Source organism: Dendrobates tinctorius, unplaced genomic scaffold, assembly GCF_039654945.1.
Source record: "Dendrobates tinctorius isolate UK_male_01 unplaced genomic scaffold, ASM3965494v1 ptg000008l, whole genome shotgun sequence".
Lineage (NCBI taxonomy): Eukaryota > Metazoa > Chordata > Amphibia > Anura > Dendrobatidae > Dendrobates > Dendrobates tinctorius.
Genome location: NW_027361676.1, coordinates 8149422 through 8166528, shown reverse-complemented (window position 1 = coordinate 8166528; position 17107 = coordinate 8149422). Strand labels below are relative to the sequence as shown.

General features: G+C 44.4%; 1 protein-coding gene across 2 annotated transcripts in view; it reads left to right on the top strand.

Annotated features, from left to right (window-relative positions):
- Positions 1 to 17107, top strand: part of LRBA (LPS responsive beige-like anchor protein) — a 920035-nt gene that overhangs the window by 300621 nt on the left and 602307 nt on the right. For both annotated transcript variants that reach the window (XM_073576254.1, XM_073576253.1), the window contains exon 34: positions 3560 to 3624. In XM_073576254.1, the coding sequence (XP_073432355.1) occupies positions 3560 to 3624 (65 nt within the window). The remainder of the gene's footprint in view (positions 1 to 3559; positions 3625 to 17107) is intronic.

The following is a 17107-nucleotide window of genomic DNA, read 5'->3' as shown; positions in this document are numbered from 1 at the left end:
ATGTTGGAATGTCCAAGTACGTCCCATGTGCAGCTTCCGGGCTGATGATTGCAAATTTGCCTCCAGTATTTGCTGCTAACAAGTGCCTCCTTATTGTGCATCTTGAAACAGCCACACCGCTAGTTTCCAGAGAGTCCAGTATTTCAGCTAATGTTATTTGTGGGTTTTTCTTTGCATCCTGAACAATTTTCCTGTCAGTTGTAGACAAAATTTTTGTTGGTCTACCTGACCGTGGTTTTGTTTTTACAGAGCCCCTGATTTTCCATTTGTTAATCAGTTTAAACGCTGCTGAGTGGCATTATCAATTCCTTGGATATCTTTTTGTATCCTTTTCCTGTTTTATACAGTTAAACTACCTTTTCCCGTAGATCCGTTGACAGTTCTTTTGCTTTTCCAATGACTCACAATCCAGAAACGTCAGTGGCTGGATTTAAAAGTCTGTCTGGATCCCAGAAACTCACTCGAGTTTTATGCACCCACACTGATTACAAGCAAGCAGGTCACAGGTGAGGATGTTACCTTTAGTAGCCATTCAAACCCATTTGTGTCAACATCTGTGCATGTTATCAGGCCAAAATCACCAGGGTATGTAAACTTTTGTTCAGAGTCATATGAATATTTTGGGTATCATTATGATTTGAAAAGAGAAAACAGTAGTTTGATAATAAATAACTTCACCCAACCACTAACCATGAGTGGTGAAAAAGTTTTGGTGTTATCATTCATATTCTCTGAAAAAAGGCCAAGAAAGCAAAAATTCTGCCGGGGTATGTTAACTTTTGTGCACAACTCTACATACATACATACATACATACATACATACATACATACATACATACAGTCCTGCTCATCATTGGCACCTATGAAGGTGAAGTACATAATGTGGAATATCTCCTGAATAACATGAATTCAGTGAAACAGGTTTTTTTTTTATAGAGCACTTTGTTAAATATAAAAGAGCAAATGATAAACAAAATTATAAAACCAAAAACATTGGGAGGGAAAAATAGAAAAACCTAAATCTTCCTGTGACACTGGTATTGGCACATTTTTAGATTACATTAGTTTGGAAACACATTCTGACTCGCCTATTGTAAATCTCAAATGAGAATAACCTGTGATTAATTGTTGGTGCCCATGTGAAATGAATTAAGCCAATGAATGATGACTTCCGGGTTTTAAAAAGCCACATGGTAGGCCATGTTCTTTTTGTCACAATGGTGAAAACAATGGAGCTGTCTGAGGACATCAGAACTGCTGCTATTAGCAAATCCGACTTCCAAAGGGTATAAGGCAATCTCCTAAAACATTTATATCCCAGTTTCAACAATGTGCAATGTTAAGAAGTTTGCAAACAATAGAACCATCAAGAACCTTCCTCAACGTGGTAGAAAGAGGAAAATTGACAAGAAATATCTTTTTGAAAGTTGGTGCAAATGGTGAAAAAAACCACCTCGTGAAACATCCAAAAACATGAAGGCCAACCTGGAACAGTCTGCGGTCATGGTTTCTACAAGTACCCTACGTTGCACACTAAACCAAGCAGAGCCAAGGAAGAAACCATTGCTGAATAAAAGACTTAAAAAAGAATGACTGATATTTGCCAAAGAGTACATTAACAAACCACAATCCTTCCGGGAAAATATTCTGTGGACACATGAAATAAAAATACAGCTTAGCGCAATGAAGCTAATAAAGAAAAGAACATAATACCAAAAGTTAATCATGGTGGAGGATCCATAATGCTGTGGAGTTGCTTTGCTGTGTCTGGTACTGGAGACCTTGTACGTATCACAGGAATCAGAGAATTATCAAGAGATTTTAGAGCGAAATGTCCTACCCAGTATAACAAAACTTGGTTTGAGTCGAAGATTATGGATACTCCAGCAAGACAATGATGCAAAGCACACATTCAAAAATACACAGGAATGGTTGAAAAAGAAAAAATGAACTGTTTTTAAATGGCCAGCAATGAGCCCTGACATCAATCCCATTGAAAATCTTTGAGGTGAGCTGAAATATGCCATTGGGAAAAAGAACCATGAAAACATTCAAGAGCTTAAACAAACGGCAAAGGAAGAATGGGAGAACATACTAGCTGACAATTGCAAGAAGCTTATAGATGAATACTATAAAACGTTTGGAGACTCTCCTCAATACCAACGGGTGTGTAGCCAAGTATTAGGGGTGCTTTTATTGCTGCACATGCTGTTTATTCTGTTTTCTATATTGAAATTGCAACATGTAAGTGGAAAAAACAATGTTTTGTTGTAGTATTACTGTTGACCACTAATTAAAAAATCCTGAGGATATAACTATGGTACATTTCCATTTATTTCTGAAGATATTGTACAGACTTTGAAAAAAAAAAAAAAAAAATGAAGTGGTGTCAATAATGGTGAGCAGCTGTGTGTAAAATATATAATATATATATATAAATTATACACATGCTTTTATAGAGATAAGATGCTACAGGTAGTATTGGACCTAAAATAAAAGCTGTAGCTACCAGAAAACCTTTTTTTTTTTTTTCTTTTTTTTTTCTTAAACTCAATGGGGTTGTCTATTAAAATATAGTTGGGTTTGATTTGTTTCAACCTGAAAGTGCCAGAGGTTGCAAATTTGCTTTTGTCCAGATGCAGGGGAGTGATTCCTCCTTCTGTATTGGCATGTGACCCTTAATAAATATTAAGGGGGCTGTATCTCTGCCTCAGTTCACTGGCTAAGAACTAACAAATTGGATTTGTACAACGCTGGCAACATTTATATTCTGTGATTTATACAGTCATACCACTAGTTTTATCACTAAAATCATCCTGACAGGTTTTCTACAACTTTGCTTCCAGAGATATTGGCATTTGTTCATTTTGTTGTGACAGCTGTTTTGTTTTTGTTTTTTTAATAAAATGAAGTTCAGCCATCTTTTTATACTCTTACAATGTAATTTTAAAAGTTGCAAGCCAAATGCCAGCTGCATTTTAAAAAAAAAATAAACCCCTGAAGAAGCCACTACTGGTGGTGTAACACAAGGGGTTTTACCCCCCTTTTCTTCATACCTGGAGTACTCTTGGTCTTTTTCTACTGTATTGGTTATATTTTTGCATTCCCTTTCTGATATTGTTTTTCCTTGGCATACTTGTATGCTGTTTTTTTTTTTTTCTATCTTAAATATACATCTTTAGGAGGTCACATGTTTTGTTTTATTGCATATATTTTTCTGGGAGGGAAGTGTGCCAACGGCAGGGAACTTATCAAGGTGCAGATCCCCTTCTATCATTGGAGTTCATGTGCTCTCTTTAATGGTTTCTAAATGTTTGGTTCCATACGTTTTTAATAAAGCTTACTACTTTAGCATTTACAGTATTTAGTATGTTGTATAGTGTATTCCTTGTACTCGTGTCCTCATAACACATCCTCTTTTCTCTTGTTTCGTTCTGTCCTTGAGACAAGGAAGCTTAAGCAATTTGCTTTTCAGTGTTATTTTTCTGTGATAAATAGAATAAGCAGCACTGTTGGTTTGAAGCAGTTTTCATCTGTTTTACCTGTTTTTATATTTTAGGAATGGCAGAACTCTATTCAGAAGAACGCTGGACTTGCTTTCATTGAGTTGGTTAATGAGGGAAGGTAATGTCATTCTATTCTAATTCATAACCAGTATGTGTGCATCGGCAATGTTTGTGACTCATCATTTGACGTCACTGTTGTGTTTTCACTTTTTTTTATCTTGTATCCTCATTCGTTGGATTCATGTGAATTGGGTAAATAGTCATTCACAAGTTGTGTAGTAGAACTCTAAAAACGCTCACATTTATTTGTAATGTCATGATCGTTAAATATGGGTAAAGTAAAGGAGAAATTCATAAAAATGAACATAGTGCTGAGAGATGGGTTATCAGTAGAACAAAGACAAATACCAACTCCCCACTCATTGACGATTGTCCATCCCGTGCATGGAGACACCAGGACTGGGTGACAGCTAACTAAAAAAACAAAATAGTTCAGCATTCATGGAGCTCTACACCTTTATTCATACCAAATGAAAATCCACATGAAGGACGTACGTAGTCCAGCTGACGTGTTTTTGACTGCATCAGACATTATAGCTTACTGCCTAAGCCGTGAGTAAAGGTACTGTCACACTTAGCGATGCAACAGCGATCCCGACCAGCGATATGATGCGGTCAGGATCGCTGGTACATCGCTAAGTGGTCGCTAGTGAGCTGCCACACAGGCAGATCTCACCAGCGACATCGCTGGGGACGGGGGTCGCTACTTACCTGTCACACTAGGCGATCCTGACGTCCTCCCGCCCGGCTCCACGCTCGTCTCGCCACAGGAAGCGCCGCAGGAAGCTGACGACGAGAAACAGTCCAGGACGTGCTCGCGCGATCAGCGATAACCAGCGGGGGAGCAGTCGGAGGTAAGTATCACACACAGCTATATCGCTAGCAATATCGCTATGACGTCACAAGTTATAGCGATATTGCTAGCGAAATCGCTTAGTGTGACAGGCCCTTAAGACTGATGCAGCCTGAAAAATGTTGGCTAGACTCTTCATACAGGCTCCATGTGGATTTTAATGCAGTCTGCATAAAGTTAAAGGTTATTATGAAGAGATCTCTGAATGTAGTTTTTTTTTTTTTTTTGGCACCCTTTCACCAAAAAGATAAACCAAAAATCATCAAATCAGCGTGACTTCTGACTTCATCAGTGTGCTGTAAATGAAGTGTAATTCCAATTATGCAACATTTGGCCCTCGTAGTTCAATTGTCACTGGGATATGTGCGTTATTCTGTACTGTCCTCCTTCCCGCAAGACTTCTACTATTTTCATGCTTATTACGGTCACCGCTAGTACAGGAGATCATGTAACCGGTCTGTTTTATTTATTTTTTACAGAACTGCAAAGGTATTGTCATTTCAAACAAGTCCATGTGCTAAATAGTTATATTTATCTGGAGCTGCATTGTATATTACCAGAATAACTCAGCCGTTGAGAATTGCTGAGCATAGTTCTTCAAGTTTCCAGTTTTTGACAGATTGATTCCAGTTTAAAAGAACAATAAAAAAAAATTAGAGACTTTTCCCACTCCGTCCCATCTATTGGCCTGAAGAACCCGTTATGTCGAGGGCCTGCCCATGGTCACCTGACTGCACTGACCTGTGATTGGTTGCAGCGAATTGACGTCTGGTGCATCATCGGAGCTTTTTTCTGATAAAATGGGGAGGAGCAAAGAAGTGTGTTTGAAATGGTAAGGATCACCAAAATATAATGCATTTAAATGTATTAAACAAGATTAATTGCATTATATTTTGGTGATCCTTACTATTTCATACATCTTTCCTTCCCCCTATTTTCGCATATTTATCAGTGTGTAGTTTGTGATCCCGTTGCATATCATCTTTAGTGCCCTCAGCCCTTTCTTTTTCTCCAGCTTTTTCTGATAAAGTGCAGCTTCAGTCACCTGACCTTTGCAGCCAATCAAAGGCCTCAGCACTAAAGTGATCAAATAATGGTATGAATTGAGAAACTTTTCTAGATCCACAGTGGTAAAAATGGGTGAATATGCCTCCCTGTACAGCATTAATAGCATTCCTGCAGTTTTTTTAATGTCAAACCCCTTTAAAACATAATAGTGCTGTTATAAGTGCATTAACAAGTTTTTGGTTCTTTAGACAGTGAAAGATTAAAGGTGACTGGTGTAACCTTTAATGTTATCCATTCTTATGGAGCTTAACCTCTTGACTTGTAAAACAAATTGTAATTCTTACCTTCTTACTGGTCCCTGGAAGTTTGGTAACAGACATGTTCCATACGCCTTGATCCCAGAGGTCAGAAAACAGTAACTAGAGTGTTCAGTTACACTGCCTTGGTCTGTTCTGTTGTTGTTTCCCATTATGCCGGGGTTGCTTTTTTTGACCTTATTTATGGACTTGGTGCTTCAGATTTAGCCCCTGATTAATGTTTCATTAGTATAGATAATGTGAAGTATGTTCATACCAAGAAGTACTGTTATCAATTGGTAAAGTGTCTATAGCTAAAAAATTCATGGTAATCCAATGCTATTCATTTTGATGTATATAAGTTGGGAAATACCATAATCCTGAGGTATACCCCCGAAAGATACATCTGATGCATATAACTGCCATAGATGTGACATTGTAGCATTATTAGGCCCGACCACTGTCTTTATTGACCAGTTCTCCACCTGACTTCTTCACTTTCTCTCTGCTGATGTTCACACCATCATCATGGGTGACTTCAACATCCCCATTGACACTCACCAGTCGGCAGCCTCAAAACTCCAGTCGCTCACTTCATCTTTTGGACTTACTCAGTGGTCCTCCTCAGCCACCCACACAGACGAACATACATTATACCAGGGGTCCTAAAACTTTTTAAACAGGGGGCAAGTTCACGGTCCCTCGGACCCATTGGAGGGCCGGAATATAGATGAGCAAATTCAAATGCATACTGCACATATCTTATTTTGAAGTAAAAAAATAAACAGGAACAAATACAATATTTAAAATAAAGAACAAGTAAAGTTAAATCCACAAACTTACCGATATTTCAATGGGAACTATAGGCCTGCTTTTGGCTAATGAGATGGTCAATGTTCGGTTCCATATTGTCACTGCTAGTCGTAACAAGTGAAGCAATTTTTCTCTTTCTTGATATTGTTTCCTAGGAATTCCAAATTGATATTAGTAAAATACCAATATATATACAGCGCTACAAAAACAATACTCCAGCAATAAAATTGCCCACACACAGAGACATACAGACTGCACTGTACATCAATGCAGTCTGATCAGTGCCCATCAATGCAGCCTTGTCAGTCCATATCATTTCAGCCTCACCAGTTCCCATATTGGTGGAACTCCGCTTTAACCTCAGGCTCAGACTGGTGTTGTGCGATAGTCCCCAATAGGCAGGTATATGTCCCCAATAGGACCCGGCATTAAAAAAAATAAAAAACAGTACTCACCTATGTCCCCCGCTCGTCTCCGTCTTCTTCCGGCACAGGCGGTGTGACGTCATCAGGCCGCGCAGGCGGCATGATGACAATCATGTCATCTGTGTGTGATCGCTGCATACGGAGGGCTGCGCAACGCCTTTCCTCGGCGCCACGTTGTTCCGCCCGCAATTACAGGGCCCGCCGGCATTGAACTGGAGTGAAGTTCAATGTCGGCTGCACCCAGGGGGCTGGATAAAAGTCCTCGGCGGGCCGCATGTGGCCCAACGACCGTACTTTGAGGACCCCTGCACTAGACGTAGTTTTCACTAGTCTCTACTCCCTATCTAACTTCACAACCTCCCCTCTCCCTCTCTGACCACCATTTACTCACTTTCTCATCACTGTCCTCCTCACCTGTCACCCATATCCACCAACTTGTGCACCCCCCGCAGAAACCTTGCACATCTAGACACTCCCACACTGACTCTATTCTACCACTGTCCTCCATATCTTTACGACACAGACACTGCCACTAGTTTCTACAGTGCCACTCTTGCAGCAGCCATCGACTCTGTAGCCCCTGTCATGCATGGCGATGAATCAGTAGACAACCCTGGCACAATAACATCACTAAGAAGCTTCGGCAAGTATCCAAAATTGCAGAGCGGCGTTGAAAGAAAACTTATTTGTAAGATGACTTCACCACATTCAAACAATCAACACTCGCATTCAAATGGGCTCTTACCTCTGTTAAACAGGCCTACTTTACATCCCTCGTATCTTCCTTATCCCACAACCCCAAATAGTTGTTCAACACTTTTAATTCCCTCCTCCGCCCACTACTGCCCTCTTCGACTTCCCTAATCTCTGCCGAGGACTTTGCCCCACACTTCAATATTAGCAATCGCAGGGTCTGCGGGGGTCTGTATGCAGATCCTGTGTTTGTGTCAGGAGCCCTGACTGGTTGGCGTGAGCTTGGGGTTGTGTCCCCACTGTGCCACAAACCAAACTACCCTGAAAGGGTACCTTGGTGTTCACTGGAGCCTCTGATGGTGAGGTCAGACTTGTGCGCAGCAGGTAGCTACCAAGTACCACCCCAGGGCGGTGTCTGGCTGTAGCAGTTGATCCCACTGAGGGACTGAACACTGATAGCAGGTGTGGGCTAGTACAGACGGGCACGACTGGTACTCTGGCGGGGACGACTGGCACTGTGGCAGGACGGATGGGCACGGCTGGCACTTTCAGGACAGGCAGGCACAGCTGGTACTCTGGCAGGACAGGCGGGCATGGCTGGCACTCTGGCAGGACAGGCGGGCACGGCTGGCAGGACAGGTGGGTACGGCTGGTGCTCTAGCAGGACAGGCGGGACAGGTACTGACTCAGTAGGGACAGGAACACAGGCAAGTATATTGAAACCAGTAGGGACCTGTTCAGACAGGAGGGGCAGGAACTGTTAGGAAACAGTTCCGACAGGAGGGATAAAGACCCTCAGGATGCGGAACGAAAGCAGAGCAGAACCGCAGGATTGCGGCGCAGAAGCAGAACTGCAAGGTGCGGCGTGAGACCAAAGCGGAACCGTAAAGTGCGGCGCGAGAGCAATGCGGAACCGCATGGTGCGGCACAAGAGCATGGAAAGGAAGCCACAGACAGGGATACAAACAGGTACAGGTTAGGATTGAGTTCAGACAAGGTCAGGAACAGGGACAGGATCTAGGATACAAGACTGAGTATGAAGCCCTCAGGAAGGCAGGAAACAGGAGAGGACCTTGCAGGACCTCAGTAGCAAGACACTGACTCAAGGATTTAGTTACTCAGGCATCCTCCTATGGGCGGGGATACCTTAAGTACCTGAGGCCTCTTGACAATTGGCTGGGGACACCTTAGGAAGGTGCATGTTGTCTCTGTAAGAGTCAGGGAGAGCTGGTGCCGCTCCCCAAAGTACACAGCCAGGAAGTATGCAGCAAGCAAGAACATGAGGCCCACAGCAAGGAGCCGGTAGAGGACAGAAATCTCAGCATGGCCCGGAGTGGTGAGTATGATGGGAGATGGGACGCCATGCAGTGATGCCCCGGCAGGGTTGTTACAGTACCCCCCCTTTACACCCCCTCTTCTTCAAGCCTGCCAGAATGACCTGCAGAAGTCATATAGGATCACACATAGTCCAAGCCATCATTACATCCTTTGGGTAGAATGAGGCAGGTATGTCCTCCGGAATCTGTTTGCCAAGTCTCTTTCTTCCCGACGAAGTTAGCTTCTGCAATGACCTGGGCCCTTTTCCTCCAGGTAGATGTAAAGCAGGGGCTTGGAAGCTTCTGTTTTGACACTTATATCAACCAGCCAACTGGAAGCCGAAGGTACCCACACAGGATCCATCTTCTGCCCGTTACCCTGAGAAAACTGGACCTCCTCCTCCAGGTCAGAGGAAAGCTGAGATGAGTAAACTTCTGTTTTGGTATCTTCACCCAACTGCCTCAACTGGCTCCTTTGGCAGGTTGTGGAATAGGGCAGTCTTGGACAGTCATGGACGGATGTGATGGTTTATCCACGGGTTTGTCTGGTCTGTCTCTGTGAGCTTTTGGGGGGGGGGGGGACTTTTCAGAAGAAGCTGTACTAGGCTTATTGAAGACCTTACAGAAGGCCACCAGGAAGGCCGGAAGATTCGAGGTGATGGGGTCCCCTGCTTTCCAGAGGGGGTTGAGCCACTCCAAAGCATCTCCTGCTAGGTAGGTCATTAAGAATCCTACTTTTATCCGATCTGTGGTGAAATAGGGAGCATGCCATTTGAAATAATGCACTGCTCCAAGAAGACACGACACTGCTTCGGATCCCCTTCGTAATATGGCGGATCCGCTGTTGCGGGTTCAGCTTTAGGAGTGAAAGCCTCAAGACTACTAAATAGCTCATGAGAGACTATGATTGTGGGTGTTGCAGTGAAGGACCGGATTTCAGACCTGGCAAAGAAATTATCCAGTTGCTGATGCTGACCAGAAAAACAGTTCATTTTGCTCTGAGAGTGAAAAGACTAAGGACTCAGCGGCGACCATGGCCTGAGCAAACTGTAACGCTCGCGCCCTGACTGGTTGGCGCGAGCGTGTGATTGTGGCCCCACTGTGACACAAACCAGACTACCCTGGAAGAGGCGTGACTAAGCAGCTACCTTGGTGTTCATTGGAACCTCTGATGGTGGGGTCAGGTTTGTGCGGCAGGTAGCTACCAGGTACCACTCCAGGGCGGTGTCTGGTAGCAGGTGCGGACAAGTACAGACTGGCACAACTGGTACTCTGGCGGGCATGGCTGGCACTCTGGCAGGACAGGCGGTCACGGCTGGCGGGACAGGTACTGACTCAGTAGGGACAGGAACATGGGCAGGTATATGGAAGCCTGTAGGGACCTTTTCAGACTGGAGGGTATAAGGGGACATGTAGGAACCTGTTCAGACTGGAGGGTATATGGGGACAGATAGGAACCTGTTCAGACCGGAGGAGCTGGAACTAATTCGGGAAGGATAGTTACACAGAAAGCACCGCAAGGTGCGGAGCGAAAGCAAGGCAGACTGAGTAAACAAAAGGTTACAAACAGGTACAGGTTAGAACTGAGTTCAGACAAAGTCAGGTACAGGTACAGGAACAGGGACAAGATCTAGGATACAAGACTGAGTATGCAGCCCTCAGGAAGGCAGGAAACCGGACAGGACCTGGCACCTCAGTAGCAAGACACTGAGGGAAATAGTTGCTCAGGCATCCTCCTATGGGCGGGGATGCCTTTAGTACCTGAGACCTCTTGAGAATTGGCTGGGGACACCTTAGGAAGGTGCACACGGTCTCTAGTCGGGGAGAGCCGGCGCCCCCCCCCCCCCCCAAGTACACATCCAGGAAGTAGGCAGCAAGCAAGAACATAAGGCCCACAGCAAGGAGCCGGCAGAGGACAGAACTTGCAGCATGGACCGGAGTGGTGAGTAAGATGGGAGATGTTAGAATACTACTTATATATTATAGGTATAGTCTAAGCAACTTTGTCCACTCTTAAATAGGTTCTTAAAACACATTAGTGTCCTACTCCTTATAGTCCATGAGCCGGGCCTGATATCGGTACCACCCGGAGTGACTAATTCTCTTTGGTGATTTTAGGTAGATGCATGTCTGTAGTTTGTTTTGATATGATAGCCCTTGCACATCAGTAGCTTAACCCCTTCAGGCCTATTTGTACCCAAATGCCTAGGCCATTTTTTGTAAATCTGACCTGTCACTTCATGCGGTAATAACTTTGGGACGCTATCACCTACCCACGCCATTCTGAGATTGTTTTCTCGTGACATATTGTACTTCATGGTAGTGCTAATTGTGAGTCAATAGATTTTACCTTTCTGCATAAAAAATTACAAAATACACAAAAATTTGGGAAAAATTCGCTATTTTTGAACTTTGAAATTCTCTACTTTTTACAAAAATGCTGATACCCCCCCATAACAGTTATTAGTTTACATTCTCCACATGTCTACTTCACATTGGCATCATTTTGGAAATGAAATTTTATATTTTTCGGATGTGATAAGGCTCATAGTTTTATACGCAATTTTTAAAGTTTACGACTAAATTTCCAAAACCCATTTTTCCAAGGACCAAGTCAGTTCGGACGTCAATTTATGGGTCTTGTGTAACAGAACCCACCCATACATTACCCCATTTTGCAAACTACACCCCTCAAGGTGTCCAAAACGGATTTTCAAAACTTTGTTAACCCCTTAGGTGTTGCACAGGAATTCAAGCAAAATGACAGTGAAATATCAAAATTTCAATATTTTGGCAGATATTCCATTGTAATCCAATTTTACCTGCAACCCAGCAAGGGTTAACAGCAAACCCAAACCCAAAATTGGTTACCCCAATTCCGCAGTTTATAGAAACACCCCACATGTACACGTAAACTAAATTATGGGCGCGCAAGAGGGCTCAGCACAGAAGGAGAGCTAGGCGGTTTTTGGGATAATAGATTACACTGGAAGAAATCCAGTGGGCCATGTCGTATTGGAGAGACCCTGAGGTACCCCCAGAGTGGAAACCCCCAAAAGGTTACCGCATTTTGGAAACTACACCCCCTAAGGAATGTTTTAGGGGGTATAGTAACCACTTTGACCCAACAAGCGCTCCATTGGAGTTTCATGCACTTGGTTGAGGAAATTGAAAAGTACGTTTTTTACCGAAAAATGTCGCTTTAGGCCCACATTTTTCATTTTGAAAAGGGGGACCAGGAAAAAGTACACCCCACTTTTTATTCCCCATTGTCTCCCGGACACGGCAATACCACAAGTGTTGTCTAAAACCACAGTATTGGCGCACGGCAGGCTTCGTAAGCGAAGCTGCGGCAAAATTCACTGTAAGAAATCTATGGGGCCATGTCACATTTGGAGACACCCTGAGGTCCCGCACAGTGGAAACCCCAAAAAAGTGACCCCATTTTTGAAACTACACCCCCTAAGGAATGTTTTAGGAGGTACAGTAACCACTTTGCACCGGGAACCGACTCCCGACCCGCGGCGATCGCCCGGCATATGATCCGGGTACGATTCGCCGTACCGCTACGGCGGCCGGCGCGAAGGGGTTAATGGTATTTTTCACCTTTTGAATAGATCCTACCTATATTTCCAAAAAATGATTAAAGGTCGATTTAGGGGAAATGCCAAAATGTCAATACAATGCATGTAGTATTTCTAACAAAATTTAATCCAAGTTATGTAAATACACACTGAACATGTCATGGGCTTGTCCATACTAGTGTGTGTGTGTGTGTGTGTGTGTGTGTGTGTGCGCCAAGGGTTTTAATGTTTTTCTTTGTGTTTGCAGGTGTTTACTGACATATCTAATGGCATGATGGAAGTACCAGCGAGGAAGAAATCACGGATTGACTGTATCATACACTGCTCTAATGATGACAGTGATGATCTGGCGTCCCTACAGTATTTGGACTCCTGGAAAACATTGCTTAGGGCTGCAGAGATCAGACAGCATGAATCCGTCCTGGAAGCAGCTAAGGGCCTTGAAGAACGAGAAATACCACACATACAATATCACCGTAAATGTCGTAGTCTCTTTACAATGAAGAAGTCACTGGATTCTATCCTTGCCAAGGGTGTCAATGTCGAAATAGCAAGCGAAATCCCCAGGAGGAGGCTACCGAGGGGTACCCCCAGTGATAGCAGGGTGTATGCCAAAGTATGTATGTTCTGCGAGAAGTCAAGCAAGTATCTCAAAGGAGAAAAAACAAGGGAGCCAATCGTCCAGTGTGTTGAGCTACGAGCAGATGAGACGATCCGCAGAGCAGCGATAATTAAAGGCACACAGAGAATCCTTGGTTTACTTAGCAGAGACCTTGTTGCTTCAGAGGGGCACTACCACAAGTCGTGCTACAAACTATTCACAAAAGATGATTCCCAAGTGGCCTGTAGGTCTAGTGCAGCAGAAAATCAGGAAGAAAGCAAGGAAGTACGCTACGGAGAGGCAGAGAGAGAAGCCCTTGAGGAACTCTTCTTGTATATAAGGACTGAATTGTTCCCAAACCCAGAAGTACTGCCTATGATAAACCTCACATCTAGGCTTCAGAGATGCATGATGTCCCGTGGTATCATCAAACTGAAACCATCGACAAAGAAACATGTTCGCCGAAAACTTGAAACAGAGTTTGGTGAATCACTCCGCTTTCTCTCCGATGAGAAAGGTAAGCTTCTAGTCTATCCATATAGCCTATCAATGGACGACCTTGCCCGGCAAGCACACAGCATGACAAAAGATCTGCAAGAAGCAAGAGCCGCTAACTCTGGAGATGTCGTAACCAAAGCAGCAATGCAGCTGAGGAATGAGATCAAGAAGCAAGATGTGAGTCAGCCATGGCCTCCCGATACAGATCAGATTGTCGTTCCTGCATTAGTCACTCAATTCCTGCAAACCCTACTTACAGGAGATTGTGAGTGCCAAACTCCCTCTGAAAGAGCTCAACGTCTTGCCACATCCTTCGGCAGTGACTTGGTTTTTGCTGTTACCAATGGAAAGACAAAGCCACCCAAGCACGTACTGCTGTCCTTTGCAATTAAGTCTTTGACCGGCAATACAGAACTGGTTCGAACTCTGAATCGTCTTGGCCACTGTGTGTCATATTCAACGGCTGAGGAGATCGATACAGCCCTTTGTATCCAGAAGTTGGAATGTTCAATGGATGACATCCCAATGCCAGCAAATATCTACCCTGGTGTGTTCACAACCTTGGCCTGGGATAACATTGACAGACTTGAGGAGACACTAAGTGGAGCAGGTACATCTCATAGAGTCAATGGCATCGCTGTTCAGTCCATGTTGCATGCTCTGTGACAAAAGTCCTGCCAGATGTAACCAAGTCGAAGAAAAGAAGCATAATTCCGACAGAATTAATGCTACCAATATACAATGTTGGGCGGCGGGGAGGGCCACCCAGGATTGAGACTGCGAATGTTAACACTACCGAGGAGGTCCAGGATTCAAAAACCAAGAACCGTATCTGGCTTCTGGCTAGAATGTCAGACCATGAGGATCAGACCATTAGCAGTTGGACTGGGTTCAACATCCAAATCCGCAGCGACATTGTAGTGGCCCAGGACACTGTAAGTTACCTGCCCACTATCAATGCTCCTGCAACAGCCATGTCCACTGTGACTGAAGTCTTGGAGCAAACACATGCCATCATGCAGACCCTGAAGCTTAACAGAATTGTGTGCGTGTTTGATCAAGCACTCTATGCCAAAGCTGCCGAGGTTATCTGGAAACAGGAGAAGTTCAAGAACATTATAATTAGAATGGGTGTCTTCCACACAATCTGTAATCTCCTCTCCATCATAGGTAAGAGATTTCAGGATGCAGGCCTTAGAGATCTGTGTGTTGAATCCGGTGTCATCGCTGAAGGATCAGTGTCTGGAGTGATGGACGGCCGGAGGTACAACAGAGCAGTGAGACTACACAAGCTGGTCTATGAAGCACTTATGAGGCTTGCATGGAAAAACTTCCTTCCATGGCTAGAAGAAAACCATGCAAGGAACCTTCACCATCTGGATGAAACACTGAAGAACATCACAAACTTTCGCATCAGTGTGTCGCAGGGATCCTTCGAAAAGTTCTTGGATAATGAATCTTGCACACTTACCCTGAAGCTCTTTCAAGTTTATCTTGAGACCTTCAGAAATGAACAACTCTCAGCATTCTGGATGTCATACTTGGACATGGTCGAGACCATGCTGGCCCTGGTTCGAGCTTCAAGAGAAGGCAACTGGATGCTTCACCTAGGAGCAATCCGACAGATGATACCGTGGTGTTTTGCCTATGACAAGGTCAACTATGCCCGATACCTAACCTATTACTATGCTACGATGTCTCGGCTGCCCATAGACCACCCAGAGGTCCATGAATACTTCATGAAAGGTGGCTTTTCGGTCCAGATCAGTAGCAAGAATCCTTTTGGACGGATTCCTGTGGACCAGACCATCGAAGAAACAATCAACAAAGACACCCAGACACCAGGGGGCACAAAAGGCTTCAGCCTCAAAGTTGGAGCTGTCGCCAGATTCTACCTGACATCGGAGTACCGCAGCATGTACTTGAGGCAGCTGAGGGCCCTAGTAGGCCAACAATATACTGACTTCAGTCATTCAGACCTACAGGTGTCCAGGATTAGAAGAGATGAAGCCGATGTCCGATCTTTTGTAGAACTGCTGGAGACTGGTTGGTTGAACCCCTTCAACAAAGAGCATAATGGTGAACTTATCAGTTTATCAACAGCGACTGCAGCACCACCAGATGTAGCCAAAGACCTTCTAGGGGCATACAGTATAGGAGAGGATGCATATCACACATTCAAGGATGAGCGTTTGGGTACCGAAACGCCAACTACACTGTTTCATGACAAGATGACGAAGAACAATCTTAAAACGTTCTCTAACATCAGAATGAAGACACACAGACAAGGCATTGGCAAGGAGGTAATTTTGAAGGCTGACAGGAACCTATTTGGCCAGATGATACTTGTAGCTGAGAACAGAAAGCTACAAATGAGTGATGTCTTGACTCATCCCCTGGGGCCATTGCCATGGGCACTTGCCAACGGTGATGGGTCTATCCGCAAGACCAACAAGGCTGCCCTAGCAAGGGAGTTGGAGAGGAATGCTCCTCCTGCAGAGGTGATCCCTGAGCCCTCTGCAACCATCATTGATAGGATGAGCCTGGTTCAGAAACTGAAGGGAAACGATGCAACATTTGCCCAGCTAGCAGGCACAGCAATGAGTCGCGCTATCCATGAGGGTGCTAAGAGCAAGCGCATTGATATTGTCTTTGACGTCCACAAGGAGACATCCATCAAAGATACAGAAAGAGTCAACAGATATGAAGGCACAGGGATCCATTTCAAGAACATTCAACATGGGCACAACATCCAGCAGTGGAGAAAGCTACTAAGTAATTCCTCCAACAAGGCAAGTCTCATAAAGTTTCTGGTAGAAGAATGGAAGGCGAAACACCACAGGGAGAAGCTTGAGGAGAAGGAGATGTATGTCACATGTGAGCAGCTCTGCTTTAAGATCACCAAAGAACAGTGGGAAGAGGCAGCTGACCTTAAGTCAAGTCAAGAAGAAGCAGACACACGCCTCCTTCTCCATGCTCTTCATGCAGCAGAATCTGGTTACAAGTCTGTCATCATCACTTCAGAGGATACTGATGTCATGGTCCTGTGTCTGGGCATGTGCCACAAAATCCCATCCCACCTGTTCCAGAAATGCGGTACACAGAACCGGACAAGATTCCTGGATATCACCACTCTGAGCAGAACATTGGGAGGCAGCGTGTGTGATTCATTGATTGGTATGCATGCATTTACAGGCTGTGACACAGTCAGTGCATTCGCTGGCCGTGGGAAGATGACGACACTCAAGCAGTTGAAGATGAACAAGACATACCAGGATGCCTTTCAGGAAGTTGGTCGTTCATGGGAAGTGTCTCCCGAACTCTTTGAGAAGTTACAGGAAATCACCTGCCACATGTACCTGCCAACTACCCAAACAACTGAGGTAAACAGGCTCCGGTATCAGCTGTTCTGTGCCAGATGTGGAGTGGTAGAGTCAAGTCAACTCCCTCCTTG